Source organism: Elephas maximus, chromosome 16 (assembly GCF_024166365.1).
Source record: "Elephas maximus indicus isolate mEleMax1 chromosome 16, mEleMax1 primary haplotype, whole genome shotgun sequence".
In the NCBI taxonomy this organism is placed as follows: domain Eukaryota; kingdom Metazoa; phylum Chordata; class Mammalia; order Proboscidea; family Elephantidae; genus Elephas; species Elephas maximus.
In genome coordinates, this window is record NC_064834.1 from 52,608,672 (window position 1) to 52,624,321 (window position 15,650).

General features: G+C 38.1%; 1 protein-coding gene across 5 annotated transcripts in view; it reads left to right on the forward strand.

Moving 5' to 3' along the window:
* Nucleotides 1-12,752, forward strand: part of SLF2 (SMC5-SMC6 complex localization factor 2) — a 46,041-nt gene extending 33,289 nt beyond the window's left edge. For 2 of the 5 annotated variants that reach the window (XM_049855126.1, XM_049855128.1), the window contains exons 15-20: nucleotides 448-535; nucleotides 2,040-2,171; nucleotides 2,675-2,752; nucleotides 4,398-4,484; nucleotides 6,752-6,820; nucleotides 9,352-12,742. In XM_049855126.1, the coding sequence (XP_049711083.1) occupies nucleotides 448-535; nucleotides 2,040-2,171; nucleotides 2,675-2,752; nucleotides 4,398-4,484; nucleotides 6,752-6,820; nucleotides 9,352-9,387 (490 nt within the window). In that variant the 3' untranslated portion in view covers nucleotides 9,388-12,742. Of the gene's footprint in view, nucleotides 1-447; nucleotides 536-2,039; nucleotides 2,172-2,674; nucleotides 2,753-2,795; nucleotides 3,009-4,397; nucleotides 4,485-6,751; nucleotides 6,821-9,351 lie in introns of all 5 variants that reach the window. The other 3 variants (XM_049855127.1, XR_007513437.1, XM_049855129.1) reach the window with 3 other exon arrangements.
* The last annotated feature ends 2,898 nt before the right edge of the window (nucleotides 12,753-15,650 follow it).

The window sequence follows — 15,650 nt, forward strand, 5'->3', positions numbered from 1 at the left end:
GTTCCTTGAATGTTAAATCAGGGTCTTTTTTTCGTATTCAGTTGTGGGAAAAGGCATTGATAGCCTGATTTTGAAGTTTAACTTTGGTCACTGTGTAATAATCTTGATTTTTTTTAATTTTAGCTTATCTGTTAATATAGATGATCATGAAATAAATGAATTAGCATGCTTTTGCTTTAGTAAAAAGAAATTCTAGGAATAAAATAGATTTTTTCTATCAGTAAATCAACAGGGTCAGAGATAAAGGTTCTTAACAAAGCCCGAGGTTCAGGAACTCTTCTAACTAGATACAGAAATTTTACATGAAATATTTTCTGTTCTGTTAAAGCTTGTACATTTTTGTACGGTCTTCTGGAAACATCGGCTGTATTTCCAATTAAAGAACTAGAAGAACTGTTCTTGGCAGTATTAAAATACATTTTAAATACTTCTTAATTCTGATTCCAGGCAGCTGAGACAGTGCCTCAGTCTAGTGATTATTTCAGAGCTTTTGGATGAGAAACATGAAGATATCCTTAATGTCAGTAATCTGCAGGTATAAATGCATTTTTGTTTTCTTTTAATAAATGAGAAGGGGTAGTGAAGTGTAGGGAAAATGGGTGGGCCTTAAGTCAAAAGTCCTAGGGTTAGATTTCAACTCTCAAGCATGATACTGTTCATGTAATCTTCAGTATGGTACTTAACTTTTTATCTGGAACTAAAGATCATGTCATACCCTTTACCACATAGGATGGTTGCAGACCATCAAATGAATTAAGTGTACAATAATTGCTGGGAAAATCATAATGAGCTATATAAATATAAGGTGACATTATTTATTGAATTGGTTTAATTCATCAAATTCAATTTTATCCCAAGATTAGAAATTGCAGAACTATTGTACATTAATTACGTCGATTTTTTAATTTTTTTATATGAGCATATCTGGAAAGCTTAGTACAAACATTGACAGCACTCATGGGGTTACTCTCAGGTGGATATGAAAATTCATCATAGAATCTGATCTGGATGTCCCTGTGTTGTTCTTGTTTCAACTGCAGTTCAGTACAAGGTAGTCTACTAGGCCCTAGGGATAATAACATGAATTAGATACAAACTGTGGTTGAAAAAAATAAGCCAACCATTGTGGTATAGTGTAGTAAGAATTACAGTAATAGGAGTTTGCACAAGGCGCTCTAGAGACAGAGTGATGGGGACAGCTGGTTATTGCTTTAATAGAGTTGAGGTAGATTTGAATCTAAATTTATGAGGATTACTCTGAGGTATAGGGTTATTAGCAAATAGCTCTCAATTCTTTGAGTAATACTTCCACCAAAAAAGAACCAGGGGGGAGAAAAGAAGAGATCCAGGGGTAGAATTTCTACCACCACCTCCTACTTATTGTTTGTCCTGTTATCTTTTCCTTTTTTTCCCATGTAGAATAGAATTACCTGAATAATTGACCTTCAGACTCAATAATTGATACTCAGATTACACAATCCAAGCTGAGATTTTTTCTTTTTCCCCAACCTCTTGCTCAGATTGCAGTGACTTTTACCCAGCAGGGAGATTCGATTTTGCTGACTTTCAAATAATTTTATAAAGGAAACATTTTCTGTGATTCCTGTTATAGTGCCGTTTTGTCTGCTCCTCGAGCTTTTACCCTAAATCAGAAGTCCTAAATTTTTAACTTAAAATCCCTTTAACCAACTGAGGACTCATAAATAAAAGGGAAGTGGATATTATTGGACTCTAGGAAAGCTAAGGAAACCCTGGTGGCGTAGTGGTTAAGTGCAGCTGCTAACCAAAGGGTTGGCAGTTCGAATCCGCCAGGCGCTTCTAGGAAACTATGGGGCAATTCTACTCTGTCGTATAGGGTCACTGTGAGTCGGAATCGACTTGACCGCACTGGGTTTGGTTTTTTTGTTTTTTTAGGAAAGCTAAAGGGGCAGAATTAGGGGAGGTAAAATGAACAGAGGACACACTGGAAAAAGTAGCCTAAGAAAGAGCAACTAACTGTGTTGGTTAGCATTGCTTAGTGTCTCTCTTTCTTTTGATAGATATCAGTTCTGCATCATTATCTTGTACAAATGAAGCCTTCTCATTTGCTAAAGAAAATGGTCTTGAAGAAAAGGGCCGAACAACCAGATGACACCATTGATGAGGGTCTTCATTTGGAACTTGAAAAACAGGTATCCAGGGCTAGAAGATCTCACATATGAGCACAACTGATGCTAACTTTCTTACCATAAACTGATAGTATAGGCATTTCTGATTTAAAGACTAGTACATTGTAGCAAACGTGATTATAATTGAATAATGCTTTTTATTTATTGACATTATGGAACTCTGAAATAAACTGAGAGTTGAGAATTCAGGTAAAGGATAGTTGTTAGTAATTTAATACTGGGAGTATGATTTTGTAGCCCTAGGCAATGAGATGGTAAAAAAGAATGTGCTTGATGCAGAAGTCAGAAAGCCTAGGTTAAATGCTTGGCTTTTCCCTGCTTACCAGCTGAGTTCACTGTGGCAAATCTCTTATCCTCCCTGGACAGCTTTCCTAACTTGTAAACTGGGGATGACATCTATGCTAGCTATAAAAGATTTCCTGTGACCTCTGTTGTAATGCCGTTTGGTCTCCTCCTTAAGCTTTTACCCTGAATTTGGGAGTTAATTTTATTCATTTCTCTAACAGGCCTATTACCTGACCTACGTTCTTCTTCATTTAGTCGGTGAAGTTAGTTGCTCTCATTCTTTCTCTTCTGGACAGCGGGTAGGTAATTTTTAGTGTGGTTTTTTCTTTTCTTTTTTTATAGGCATCATTATTTTAATGGAATGAACGAACGTCTTTTATAGAGGAGAAAACTTGAAAAAAGTTAACTTTGGATTTGATGTAGAATTCCCGGTATACACTGGAAAAAGGGGAGTAATGATAGCCTTGCAACCATATCATATTGACAGATTATTTGTCGGCAAATGTTAGTTCTATTTGTTCGTGTGGAACTTAACCATCATAACTTGGCAACAAGGTAATATAGTCATAAAATACCTAGGTCACCAAATACTGAATGGGCCAACTCTTAGCTGGTTTCTTCCTATCTCTTCTCCCACCCCACTCTTTTTTTTTCCTTTAGAAGTAACATTTGCCTTCAAAGTTAAATGGATGGTAAGTGAGGCTACTTCAAAAATGCATTGTCTCCCCATAATAAAATTTTCGTTTTGAATTATCCTCCTCTTGCCATACTGCCATGATCCATACTCCTGGAGAAAGCTCTTGTTTAATTTCTCTTGTTTCAAATCAGAGCTTTTCCAAACCCATTTTAAAACTTAGTGTCTCCCAGGCGTGCTAGAAAAGGTGCAAGACTGGTTCATGTGCTTTTACATGTTTGCTTTTCTGATTGGAACCTAATGTAGTCATCCATTTGTAATGTTCATGTACGGTCATTATACTTGTTATTATTTTTTTTTTTTTTCTGGTTAAAAAGTAACCAATGATTATTGTTTAAAATTTCAATTATAAAACCATACAAGGTAGAAAGTGGAAGACTGCTATAACCTAGTGTCCTCAAATTTCTCCAGAATTTATGCATATCCTAATATAATTGTTTTTATAAAAAGAGTCATACTATTCATATTATTTGTAATGTCTTTGTTTTTTTATTTGAAGATACTACCACTTATAATTAATAACAGTAGTAGTTAAAACCTTTATTGATGAACATTACATTTTTTTTGCAATTATACACAGTGCCAACTAACATGAGTATGTGTGTTCATACATCTCTGCCCACTTATGCAAGCATCTCTAAGTTAAATTCCTAGAGAATTCTAGAACTGCTAGGTCAACGGTTATACATACTTCAAATTTTAATCATTTTAAAATAGCTATTACCACATTTCCCTCCTCAAAAGTATCCGTTTACATTCTTTCCAACTAAGAGAGTGACTGTTGTACTATATACTTCTGAAGCTTAAGACACTTAATTTTTTAGGAACTCAGTATGATCTTCTATTAATAAAGGCTTGTTTTGTTCTCAGACAAAAAATAAGTTACCTGTAATTTGACTATTCTGGTAGAGAATGTGTTAAAGGAAGGACACTTCAGATTTCTGGGTACTTCATCACCCAGCCTGAGCTATAAGGTTAATTTCCATTGATATGCCTTAGTACATAGCAAGGCAACTTTTATTTTTTTGGTATATTTTCTAAATTAGCCAACAATAAACCATAATAGTCTTACTGTCTTGGCAGTTATAATTATCTGATGTAATTGTTATTATGTTGGGTGATTAACATCAGAAATTGCTAACTAGGGGTTATAGATTTTTAAATGGTTGTTAGCTATTCTGACTGCATAATCTCTTTGTTCATTTTTAATACTTCAGAGTAGTTTTCATCCTTTTGTTTGTTTTACACAGAAACACTTAGTGCGACTCTGTGGGACTTTGGAAAAGCATGTTAAATGTGATATTAGGGAAGACCCAAAACGTTTTTATAGAACTAAGGTAAGTGTTTTTTCTTACGCATTGTTAGGTTTTGTTTGTTTGTTTAACCTTAATTACATTATATTTGAAGCAGGGAACCATTTTAAGTCTCTCAGAAAAAAATCAACATGTAAGTTTAGATATGAGTTTCTTCTTTAATAATGGAAATCAACTTCAGCTAAGTGCTTCTAGCTAGACTGAAAGTGAAAGGAAAAATCGCAAAGGCAAATGCATTTTTGATTTTACTGTACTTTCTGTTCTGAAATTCCTGACACTCAGGGAAAAAAAATCATTCTTCCAGTACAAGTGAACCTTGTTAACTTTCCCATTCTACAAATTAAGACCTTTACAGTTAAGTTAGCTTCAACGATTAAAACATTGTTTAAATAAAAGTTGGAGATTGTTTTACTATGATGAAGATCACTGATGGTTACCGGGACTGGCACGTCTAGCCATTTGTAAGTTGGAGCCAAACTTCTTTGAACACTCACTGAGTAATATGGTTTCTCTTCTCCTATGGAGACCTTGCCCACATTACTCCTTGAACTGGAAAACCACTTACTCCCAGAGTTCAGGTCATGTTTATCACCAAGCTTGAATTTAGTGATCCTGATGTTACCCTGTATTCCCAATAAAGGGTGAAAATAGAAAAAAAAGAAATTGTGTAAATGTATAAGCTGTGAAGCAGTGATTATAAAAATTTATGATGGTTGAACACTTTTGTTCATAGAGAAAAAAAAAATAGGTTAGCTGTTACTCTTTGAATATTCCACTAGAGAGTGTGTGTTAAAGGTAGGACTCTTAAAATTTCTGGGCACTACATCACCCATTCTGAGCTTTAGGTTGGAAATGATTGAGCAGAAGCTTGCTGAACTTTTTCCCCTAAAGTTTCAGTATATTCAGAGACAGTGGAAAAGCTGAATATAATGTGTATGCAGTGGAAAAGCAAGTTTGGTATTAATAAAATGATTTGACCAAAAAACTTCTCAGGATTTTTTTTACTCCCTAGTCATCTTTTAGCTTTTGTAATGTAAAGCAGGTCTTTTTTGCCTCTTGTGTTTGGATAGTCACTGAATGTAAAGTTTCAGCTTTGTAACCTTACATCTTACATTAATTAGCTGGTAAAAGCTAGTCACTTGAACAACGCCTATGTGAATTCAATATCTGTATTTTAGTAAATTTAAGTTAAATACAAAAATGAGCAACTAATGAAGTAATATCAGATTGCAGATACTAAAATACACTTTGGAGGGATAGCTCTTTGCCTCAGAATGGAAACCAGTGTTTTAGAAGCACATTGTTTTGAACATTGACTGGAGTTACTGGCCCATAGAACTTGGTGGTAGTGGCTACTGTTGATGGACATGCTAAAAGGGGACCACCCAAGGTTTCTCTTTCTTATAGCCAGATCCAGGCACTGGTTGGTGCCAGAGCTTCTCTTAATGTAGACTGGAGAGTGACACGGTGGTCCGGTGGTCCGTGGAAATTGCTTAGGGAATGGTCCTGCTGAAATAGATGAGTTGCATGCCTCTCCAAAAGCCTCTTGTAGAAAAAAGTAGCAGTTGTTTTGGAGAAACTGAATCTGCTGAACTCTAAATGAAGGAAGAAAGTAAGAGCTTGCTATTCACTTTTTAAACTTAAAACAGCTATAAAATTCCTGACATGAAAAAATGTTTAAAACATTTTTTTCAAGCAGCTATTTTCAAGAGCTATGTTGAGAATTTCTACAGTGGTAAGAAAGTTGGAGTTCTACATGGAAACTTAGTAACCTCCAAATATATTCCAAATATTTAAAGAGGAAATACATCCTTGGCAGAAACCTAGAGAGCTATAACAATGAAATGTAGAACCTGTGGTACTGTAGAGATGAACAGATGACAAGCATTTTTTGTGACCTTGAGTCCTTCAAACGGAAGCTGGGAAAGCAAGGAACACCCAAAGCCTTGGGACCTGTGACACAAACCACCGCACCCTTCTCTGTCTGGATTTTCAAGCCAACAAGTTGAAAACTTCCTTGAAGTCAGGGAATATGTTTTTTTGGATGACTTTTAGAAACTACTGGGAAAACACAGTCCTCAGCATTTGGTATTTTAGATTATAGCAATGAAGGAAAGTTTTATTAATTACAACAATTTGAAGTCCACTCCACAAAATGAGTGGTTTATCTTTCTTGACAAAAATCCCATTGAGTTGTTGGATGTGGCTTGTCAATTTATCAAGCATTAAAGTGATTTTAGGTGAGGATGTTTTTTGATTTGATCTTTCTTCCCCTTTTTGACGTTTTTAAGGTGAAAGACTTGGTTGCCAGGATACATGGAAAATGGCAAGAAATAATCCAGAACTGCCAGCCTACTCAGGTGTCATTTTATTAAATAGTTTTATTCTCATTTTTGCTAAATGGTACTTCCTCTAAGTGTTTGAAATAAAATACAACAGAGCACTTGTTTCTAAGTGTCTTCACATAAAGGGAAAACTCCAGTATAATACATGCAAATACATGGTTTGTATGTTTTTTTTAGTTTTTGTTTACTTTATATTAATTTATTTCTGGAGGCGATTAGAGCTCATTTTTAAAATGTTACATTGCGTCAAATGAGAGTTAAGAGGAACTTTTTTTTTTAACAGCTTTATTGAGATAGAATTTATATACCATACATTTTACCCATTTAAGGTGTACAAATGGTTTTTAGTATATTCACAGTTCTATAACCATTGCAGTGTAACTTTAGAACATTTCTGTCACCCCATAAAGAAACCCTGACAACCACTAATCTACTTTCTGCCTCTATGGATTTGCTTATTCTGGGCATTTCATATAAATAGAATCATACACTGTGTGGCCTTTTGTGACTGACTTTTTTCACTTAGCATAATGTTTTCAAGGGTCACCTGTGGTGTAGCATGTATGTCCTTTTTATTGCTGAATAATATTCCATCGTATGGATATCCATTCAGTACATGGTAGACTTTTGAATTGCTTCCACTTTTTGGCTATTATGAATATTTGTGTAGAAGTTCTTGTATGGACGTATATTTTGCAGTGAAAATACTTGGGTAAATATGAAATGAAAACATCTTGGGTATATACCTAAGAATGGAATTGCTAGGTCATGTGGTAAACATTTTGAGGAACTGCCAAACTGTTTTCCAAAGTGGCTGCATTATTGCAGTAATGCATTGAGGGTTCGAACTCCTTCACATTCTTGGCAACACCTGTTACTGTCTCTTTTTTATTATAGCCATACTAGTGGGTGTGAGAAGTAATGTATTGAGGGTTCGAACTCCTTCACATTCTTGGCAACACCTGTTACTGTCTCTTTTTTATTATAGCCATACTAGTGGGTGTGAGAAGCCCTGCTGGTGTAGTGCGTTAGAGCTTGGCTGCTAACCAAAAAGTCGGCAGTTCGAATCCACTAGCTGCTCCTTCGAAACCCTGTGGGGCAGGTCTGCTCTGCCCTATAGGGTCACTATGAGTCGGAATCAACTCTACATCAACAGGTTTAATGGGTTAGTGGATGTGAAACGTAGTCTCATTGTATTTTTAATTTACATTTTCCTAATGGCTAATGGGTTGAGCATCTTTTCATGTGCTTATTAACAATTTCTGTAGCTTCTCTGAAGAACCGTCTTACAGAGTCTTTGCCCATTTTTTAATTTAGTTGTTCATCTTTTTATTATTGAGTTGTAAGAGTTCTCAATATGTTCTGGATATGAGTCCTTTATATCTAATGATATATCCCTTATTAGATACATGTTTTACCAATTCCATTCTTTGGGTTGTATTTTCACTATTTTGATGGTATATGTAGCACAAAAGTTCGTAATTTTGATAAAGTCCAGTTTGTCTAAACTTTTCGTTTTATCATTTGTGCTTTTGGTGACATCTAAAAAGCCATTGCCTAAAAGGAGCATTTTTTACACCTGCTATTAAGTTTGCCCTCCTGTTTCTATACAAACTAACTGATGTAGGATTGTCTAAAATGATGATTCTCAAATTTTAATATACATAGGAATCAACACTTGTTAAGTGCCATAGACCGCATGTGAGTGAGTAGAACTGCCCCATAGATTGGCTCAGCTGTAATTTTTACTGGAGCAGATTGGCGGGTCTTTCTCCCATGGAGGTATGGAGCTGGTGGGTGTGTTCAAACTGCCAGCCTTTCGGTTAGCAGCCAAGCACTTAACCTTTGCACCACTAGGGCTCCTTAGGAATCACCTAGTAACTTGTTAAAATGCAATTCTGATTTCAGTAGGTCAGGGGTAGAACCTAAATATTTGGCATTTCTAATAGGTTCTCAGATCCATGACAATGCTGCTAGTCCATGGACCACACTTTGAGTAGGAAGGATCTAGAGATTGCTTATATCTTATATAAACATAACAGGAACACTGAAGATTAACTGGGAAAAGCAGTCTTGCTGTTTTATAGCATTTTGACTCTCTGGCTCTTGATGTTCTTTGTAAGATATGCGTGTCCTTTTCGAGGTATCTTTGAGAAATCATGAGCTGTATTGTTTTAGTTTCTAGCCTCAGCAGACTTTAAGCTGGCCATTTTTGATGTGGCATTAAAACAGAAAAGAATTTAATAGAAAACTGTATTAATCAGCTTAACATTTTACTTAATCTCCTTAAATATGACCCTCCAAGTGTGTGTGGTGGGAGAAAAACATCCTGTACTTTAGGTTTTACTTGTTTCTTATTGTTAGACCACAGAATGAGAAACTTCAGTCTGATTACCATAAATTTTCAGAGAAATGTATAATATAAAAATTTTATTACTTTAATTATCAAAGCCCAGTGTCTAATGATTAGTAGTTTTGTAAGGATTAATTCATAATCTGATTAAAATTTCCTTCATCCTGGTTTTATTTATTTTTTCCTTTTCTAGGGGCAGCTTCATGACTTTTGGGTACCAGATTCTTAAGAGGAGTTGTAGCAGCACAAATGTGAACCAAGAGAAATTGAACAAGAGCTTTTCCTAGAGGGGTAGAAAGGTTTACTACAGAATCCAGTGGAATCCTGAGAAAATATACTGCAAGTGTGCCACTTGACTATCTAGTACGAAGCTGGTAACGACAGAATTGCCATTTCTGAAGTGGATATGAAACATCATCTGCTTAATTGTTAAAGCAACTGGCCTTTCAAAGGAACAGAGTCCTGTGAAGGGAGGGGTGGAGCACAACAGCTAATCTAACCTGCCCCTCTTGTTGTAAGCAATTATCTTTTCTTGAATAGTATTTATGGTCCTTGGATAATCACAGGAAATATGTAAGAAAAGGGTTTGGACCAACCTGAGGGACTGAATGTGGAAACCAACACTAAGTTCCAGTTGAGTTTAATTTTCCCTCTTGGTTATTTTAGAGCAAAGGGGAAGCTTAGAACTGAGTTTAGTAACAAAAGGCATAAATATCTTCTGTGTTATAAACCACAGGGAGATTTTAATTCATGCATTTTTCTTCACTATTCAAGATTATAAATCCGTTAGCTTTTTAAAATACATTTAAAGAATTGAGAAACAGAAGTTTGGTGTATTGTCAGATCCCCTTAAGGGGGGAAGAGGTTAAGTTATAAAGTAGTGGCTGTTTTTATGCCAAAACATTCACATGCAGTTTGTTTTGGATTTCTTTTAGGTGCATATATTTTTTTAAATACTAATTAAATCTTAGAATCCTGGTTAAATCTTAGCATTTTGGCTTTTGGTAGCCATGTTACAGAAATCTGTATCGTTAAAGATCTGGACAAGTTTTCAAACACCTTGTTTTCATGAGTACATGACCTTGGCAGAGATCTGGATGGTGTTTATTTTGTGTGCGTGTGCGTGTGTGTTGTGTGGATGTGTGTAAGGGAGAGAAAGCACGTATACAAGCACATGTGTGCTTGTATTTTGAAGTTGTTGCACTTGAAAACCACAGCTGCTCTAAATTCTTAAACACTGGAAAGCCATCCTTTGGTTTAAATGGTGGAGGGTTAGTAGAAGCGCACGTGCTGGTCTTAGTCCAAGGGCCCTTTGAAGCCTTTGGAAGTGACATACCCTTACTAACTAACTGATTAATTCTTTTAAAGACTGAGTGTCCCTTTTAGGAGGGTTTGTTTCCTGAAAGCGAATGTCAGCTTTTTTTTTTTTCTCTGTTTTTTAATTTTAACTTGGGTGACGTTGCTCTCCTGAGCACCCTCATGTCCCCAGTTGTCGGGGGAAAGATGGGGAAGGGACCTGAACTTGATGTTTATGATTTGAGGGGGGAGAAAATAAATTTCAAAAAATGACCTTCTACCTCTAAGTTGAGGCTTAGAAGTAAAAAGCATCCTATCTTAAATTTATCATTTAAAATTGCCTAGTAACTTTTGAGCCCATGTGAAGCATTGAGCAGTTAGAAATCTTATGGAGAAGGCTTAAATAAATCCAGTTCCCAAGAACCCTGGCCAGATGAGGCTCCAAGAGTCAGATCAACAAAAGTTTTATTCTGTGTTGTGTTTACTGGTAAGAATATTATCTTGATGCTACCTCTCAAGGGTATTATTACAAAATGCCACTTATGGTTAAAGAGATAGATACAAAGAGTTATGTTTGACAGAAGCTTGAAACTCTAGCATCTATCTGCCCAACAATAGGGGCTTTCACCTGTAATTTATACTTTGTAGATACATTATTTGTGTGTAATTTTATAAGTGTTCATATTTTTCTCATTTTGCATTGTGTAAAGTGTACAAAATCTCAAAGTATAAAATACTGCTTATATTGCTTGTAATTACAGCGTGTAAATATTTTCTAATCGTGTACATTGATGGAGGACAAGTGGGTCATTCAGGTTTTTTTTTCTTTAAGTGACCCTTTTATATTGCAGCTTCAACAAGGTATCTGCCCATCAAATTTAAAATCACTTTGATAAACATTTTTATTTAACAGTTCCAATAAAAATAATCTATTTTTAATTGACTTTCTCCGTTAGAGAAAAATACTTCATCTGTTTCTTTAAAGTAAATGGCCAAACGTCTGTTTGTGCCCTTATATCTATGACTCTGGTAGATGTCTTCAGTCTCCAGGTCACAGTCCAGTCAGTATTTGCATTTGGGTTCTCATAAAAATTTGATGATTCTCTTTTAGCATAAGTAGTAGCCCATGAATTTTCTCCCAAATCAAGTATTTTGCCTTCTCCCTCTTGAGTCCCCACGCTTTGTCTCCCTCCTGCTTCTCTCGCCCAGTGAATGGGTTGGTAGTGAGGGAGAAGATGTTCATTGCACAGAAAATGTCAGGCCACTTTTGGGACTTGGCAAACAAAGCTTGCACTGAGTGGTGGTGTGTTTGGCAACATTAGACTGTGCCAAAAATCACCTTATTTGGTTTCTGGATAAGTACATCAAACTTATTACCCTTATTGCAAGCCGAAAATTAAGGTACTTGTGTTTATGCTTTTGTGTGTAACTGTTTGCCTTTTCTAAACTTCTTTTCTTGTTATCTGGAAATATAATTATATCGGTTATATCATGTTATGTGAAGAGGCTCTCTATGGACAAAACGCATTTATGTAGCAGTAACAGCATTTGTACATTTTCTGTCTATCTCCTGATGGCAGTGGTGCCTTTGTCACCTTTCGGAAGGTTGGCATTTTGTCTTTGTTTTGAAGTGCAAGTAGTAGCTTACTTTTGACTTCACAAAATCTCCCCAAATGTAAAAGATAGAATATGGCGTCATCCAGGCTCATTTGGACCATTTGCATTAGTATTTCTGTCAAAACAAGTACAGTTGGTGGGGACCGGCCAGTAATAAAATGTGAAGTCTTTAAGCCAAGAGTATTTTTAAATTAAAAAAAATTTAAGAGGTGACCCATTAACAAGTGATGACTGAGTTGGAGAACTAGGGGAGGACTCTCCTGGTTTGTCTCTAAGGAGACAAGAGTTGGGTGCAGGTGGCTGGACCAGTGGAACAGTTGGCATGATCTGGGGTGGTTATTGCTTACTCATGACGAGTGTTGGTGCACCTCAGCGTCTGTGCATTTGTTTCCCTGGGCAGCCCTGTTAGCCAGTTCATCCACCAGCTCCGAGACAGGCAGCTTACAGGAAAATGCACATTTCCTCTTTCTTTTTTTTTTAAGATTTTATACTACATCTGTTTAAAGTCCTATGAATGTATGTGCGTGTTATTAAAACTGCTTTTTCTCAGTTTGAAAGTGTTTGGTAATATTTGTCTGGGAGTGGGGATGGTTAAGTAACTGCAATGCCCTGTTTCTTCTCCTGTCCCCCACCCCCTGATTTTTTAGAACTAATTTCTTCCTTTTTTCCTCTTGCTTTGGATCCTCCATTCAGTTTTTTGTTACGATGTCTTCTGCTCTTGGAAAACATAAAGCCAGCATTGTACACAGTTCATTTTTATATAACCCGGTTAATAATGTGCTGTATACTTTGCAGTCAGGAATTCAGTAATCTTATTTTTACATGACCTCATTTGCTGTATTCCTTCAGACACTACTGAGTACTTACTACATGTTAGGCACCTTTAGGCCCTGAAGGTTCAGTGGTGGACAACACAAACAAAACTCATGAATCTTAACCTTTAGGTCTCCAGGTTTAAGTATTTTCTGTTATTGGGCAAAGAGGACTTGAAAAAAGAATACCCTTGACCTGGCTCCCTTGTTCAGAGCCCAGGGCCAAGAAAAGGGAAGCCACACAACAGGGGTAGGGCTGGGACCACCTCCAAGTTGCCAGGCAGTTTTAGTCCTAGAATGCTTTAGGTATACCAGCTGGAGGGAGACCTAGGTTGACACCTCACTGGAGAATGCCCCTGTGAGCTCACAGAACTATGCCAGAATTTCTCCTTAGGAGGAAACTACCTTGTAAGCCTTTTTCTCTTGAGTGGTGGTTGGGGAGGTGGGTACTAGCCCAGGCAGAAGCAGAGAGAGTGTGTAAAGTACTGTTTGGGAGGCAGGCAGCACAGCCTTGTACAAGCTAAGGGCCTTGGCTTTGCAGTTAGTCCTGACCTCAGGTCCCAGATTCATCATGCCAGCCAGTCGATCTTGGGCAAGTTACTTAACCTCTTGAAGCCTAAGTTTTTTCATCTGCTAAAAGAAATAATGGTGTCTACATCAGGGTCTGTGAAGACTAAAGGAGATGAAGTGTGAGAAGTGTTTAACAGTGCCTGGCACATAGCAAGAACTCCATTAATGCTGGCTCTTACTATTTAGCGCTAACTTGAGGCTCTTCTCAGATGACAGTTAAAACTGGTTTGGAACGGGCACTTTGGAGTTCACTGACATTTGGGCAGACCATCTCTCCTGAAGTGTTTAGTATATGCATTCTCTGTTCCTTCTGACACAGGGAGCTCCAGAGGCCTCTGTCCAGCTCTGTCGGTGCTGGTTAAAAAAAAAAAAAAAAAGGAAGTTTGTGACTTAAAAAAAAAAAAAGCCCAGCATATTAAAGCTGAGGAAAGGGGGTGGTGGTGATTTTCCAGCATTTGTGGACATGTCCTGACACTCCCTTTTCCTCGCTCACGATTCCCCAGGCTGAGTCGAGAGAGAGGGCAGGCCAGGAGGCCCAGCTTTGGGTTTGACTCCAAGACAACTGGCTGGGAGGAAAGCTTGAAAGGCAAAACAGGCTTCTGAAGCCCAGTGGGACAGAGGCTGCAGCGTTGCTGCACTGGTGGCAGTGCCTGCTGAAGAAGCAGCTCAGCGGTAGATGTGGCCAAAATAAATAAAGATCACACCACCTAAAGGGAGGGTGCTGGGCAAACCAGAGGTGAAGGTGGCAAAGCAGGAACAGAAAAGCTACAGTCAACAGGAAGCAGGTCAAGAATTTGACTAGGCCAGAGTTCTCCTGCCTCAGGGAGCCTTTGCTCAGCTTTTAGGAGTTCTTATCCACCCCCTCCACCTAGGCTCCCTGCTGCAGTGAGTAGTGGCTCTGTGCAGAGCCTGGAGCCCAACTCTGATATGGAGGTAGCTGAGAATGAGTGCTGAGGACAGCCAGTGCTACCTGCAGCCTCTTAGAGCAGAGCTGGGTAAGTTGCCTAGCAAAAGCAAAGCCACGATTGTGTTCTCTGTGTGTGAAGCACTCTAGAAGGTTTCCAGATAGAATGCTGTCACAGCCTCCCTGTGAAGCAGCCAGGGTAGTAACTTTATGGATGAGTAACAGCCTACCCAGAGAATAACCTGCCTGTGTCCCAAGGCACAAATTCATGGCTAGGTTAGATTAAGTTCTTGGTTTGATTTCAAGTCTCTCCTCCACTGTGAGTATTCCCCTCATTCATACCTTACCCGCTTGGTTTGCAGAGAGAAGTACCAGTATTGTCAATCTGGGAGGTTTCCTACAGGAAGTCCCCATTAACTGCCTGCACGTCCGACCATAAGGTTCAGAGATGGTCTGAATCTGCATTATCAGAGGTACTGAGGTAACAGTCCAATAAGTTCAGCAAGTGCTGTGCTGAAACAGCAGTGAAGTCACACTCTTCGCCCATTTAAAGATGAGGTTCTGAGCCTGCTACAACCGGAGGAGAAAGTCTCGCCTCAGAGTAGGTGGGTGGGATGTTGGACCCACCCCCAAAACCATCTTGGCCTACTTGCCCACCTCCTGAGGAATCTGAAGTCAGCACCTTCATTTTCCCTCAGTTTGACTTCTTTCCTGTCTGGTACTGTGAGGCCCTTCCCTCACTGCCACCCCTAAAGCACTTTTCCTACAAGGACTGCAACATTTCTTTTTCTCAACCATGTATTTCTTGGCTTACCAGCTCAGACTTCCTTCCTCAGTCCATCAACTCAGGATTTTTTTCTATGGTCTTTTCCAAACCACCAGCTGACTTGTTCCCATCTGTTTCCCACCAGGAACCAACCCATCTCATTAAGTCAAACTTGCTTCCTCTTTGATGCCCCTACCCTTTTCTCTACTGCCCCAATACAAGTCTGGACACAAACTTGCACATTTCTGCCATTTGCTTACCCTGCTTTCTTCTCAACCTTTTCTATCTTGATTCCCCTGTCTCTCTCTCTGTCAACATAAGAATAAAGGCAATTACTTAACCTCTTTAGAGCCAGTTTCCCTATCTGCAAAATGAAGCTATTAATTCCTCAGGATGGGATGAGGTCCAGTGAATAAACGAAGCAGGACACTCTATAGCAGCATGTGTACATTTTTAATGTAAGATTTCTCCCCCAGCTGCACCTTCCCTCACACACACCTCACACACTTCTGTTTGCAGAGTGCTGG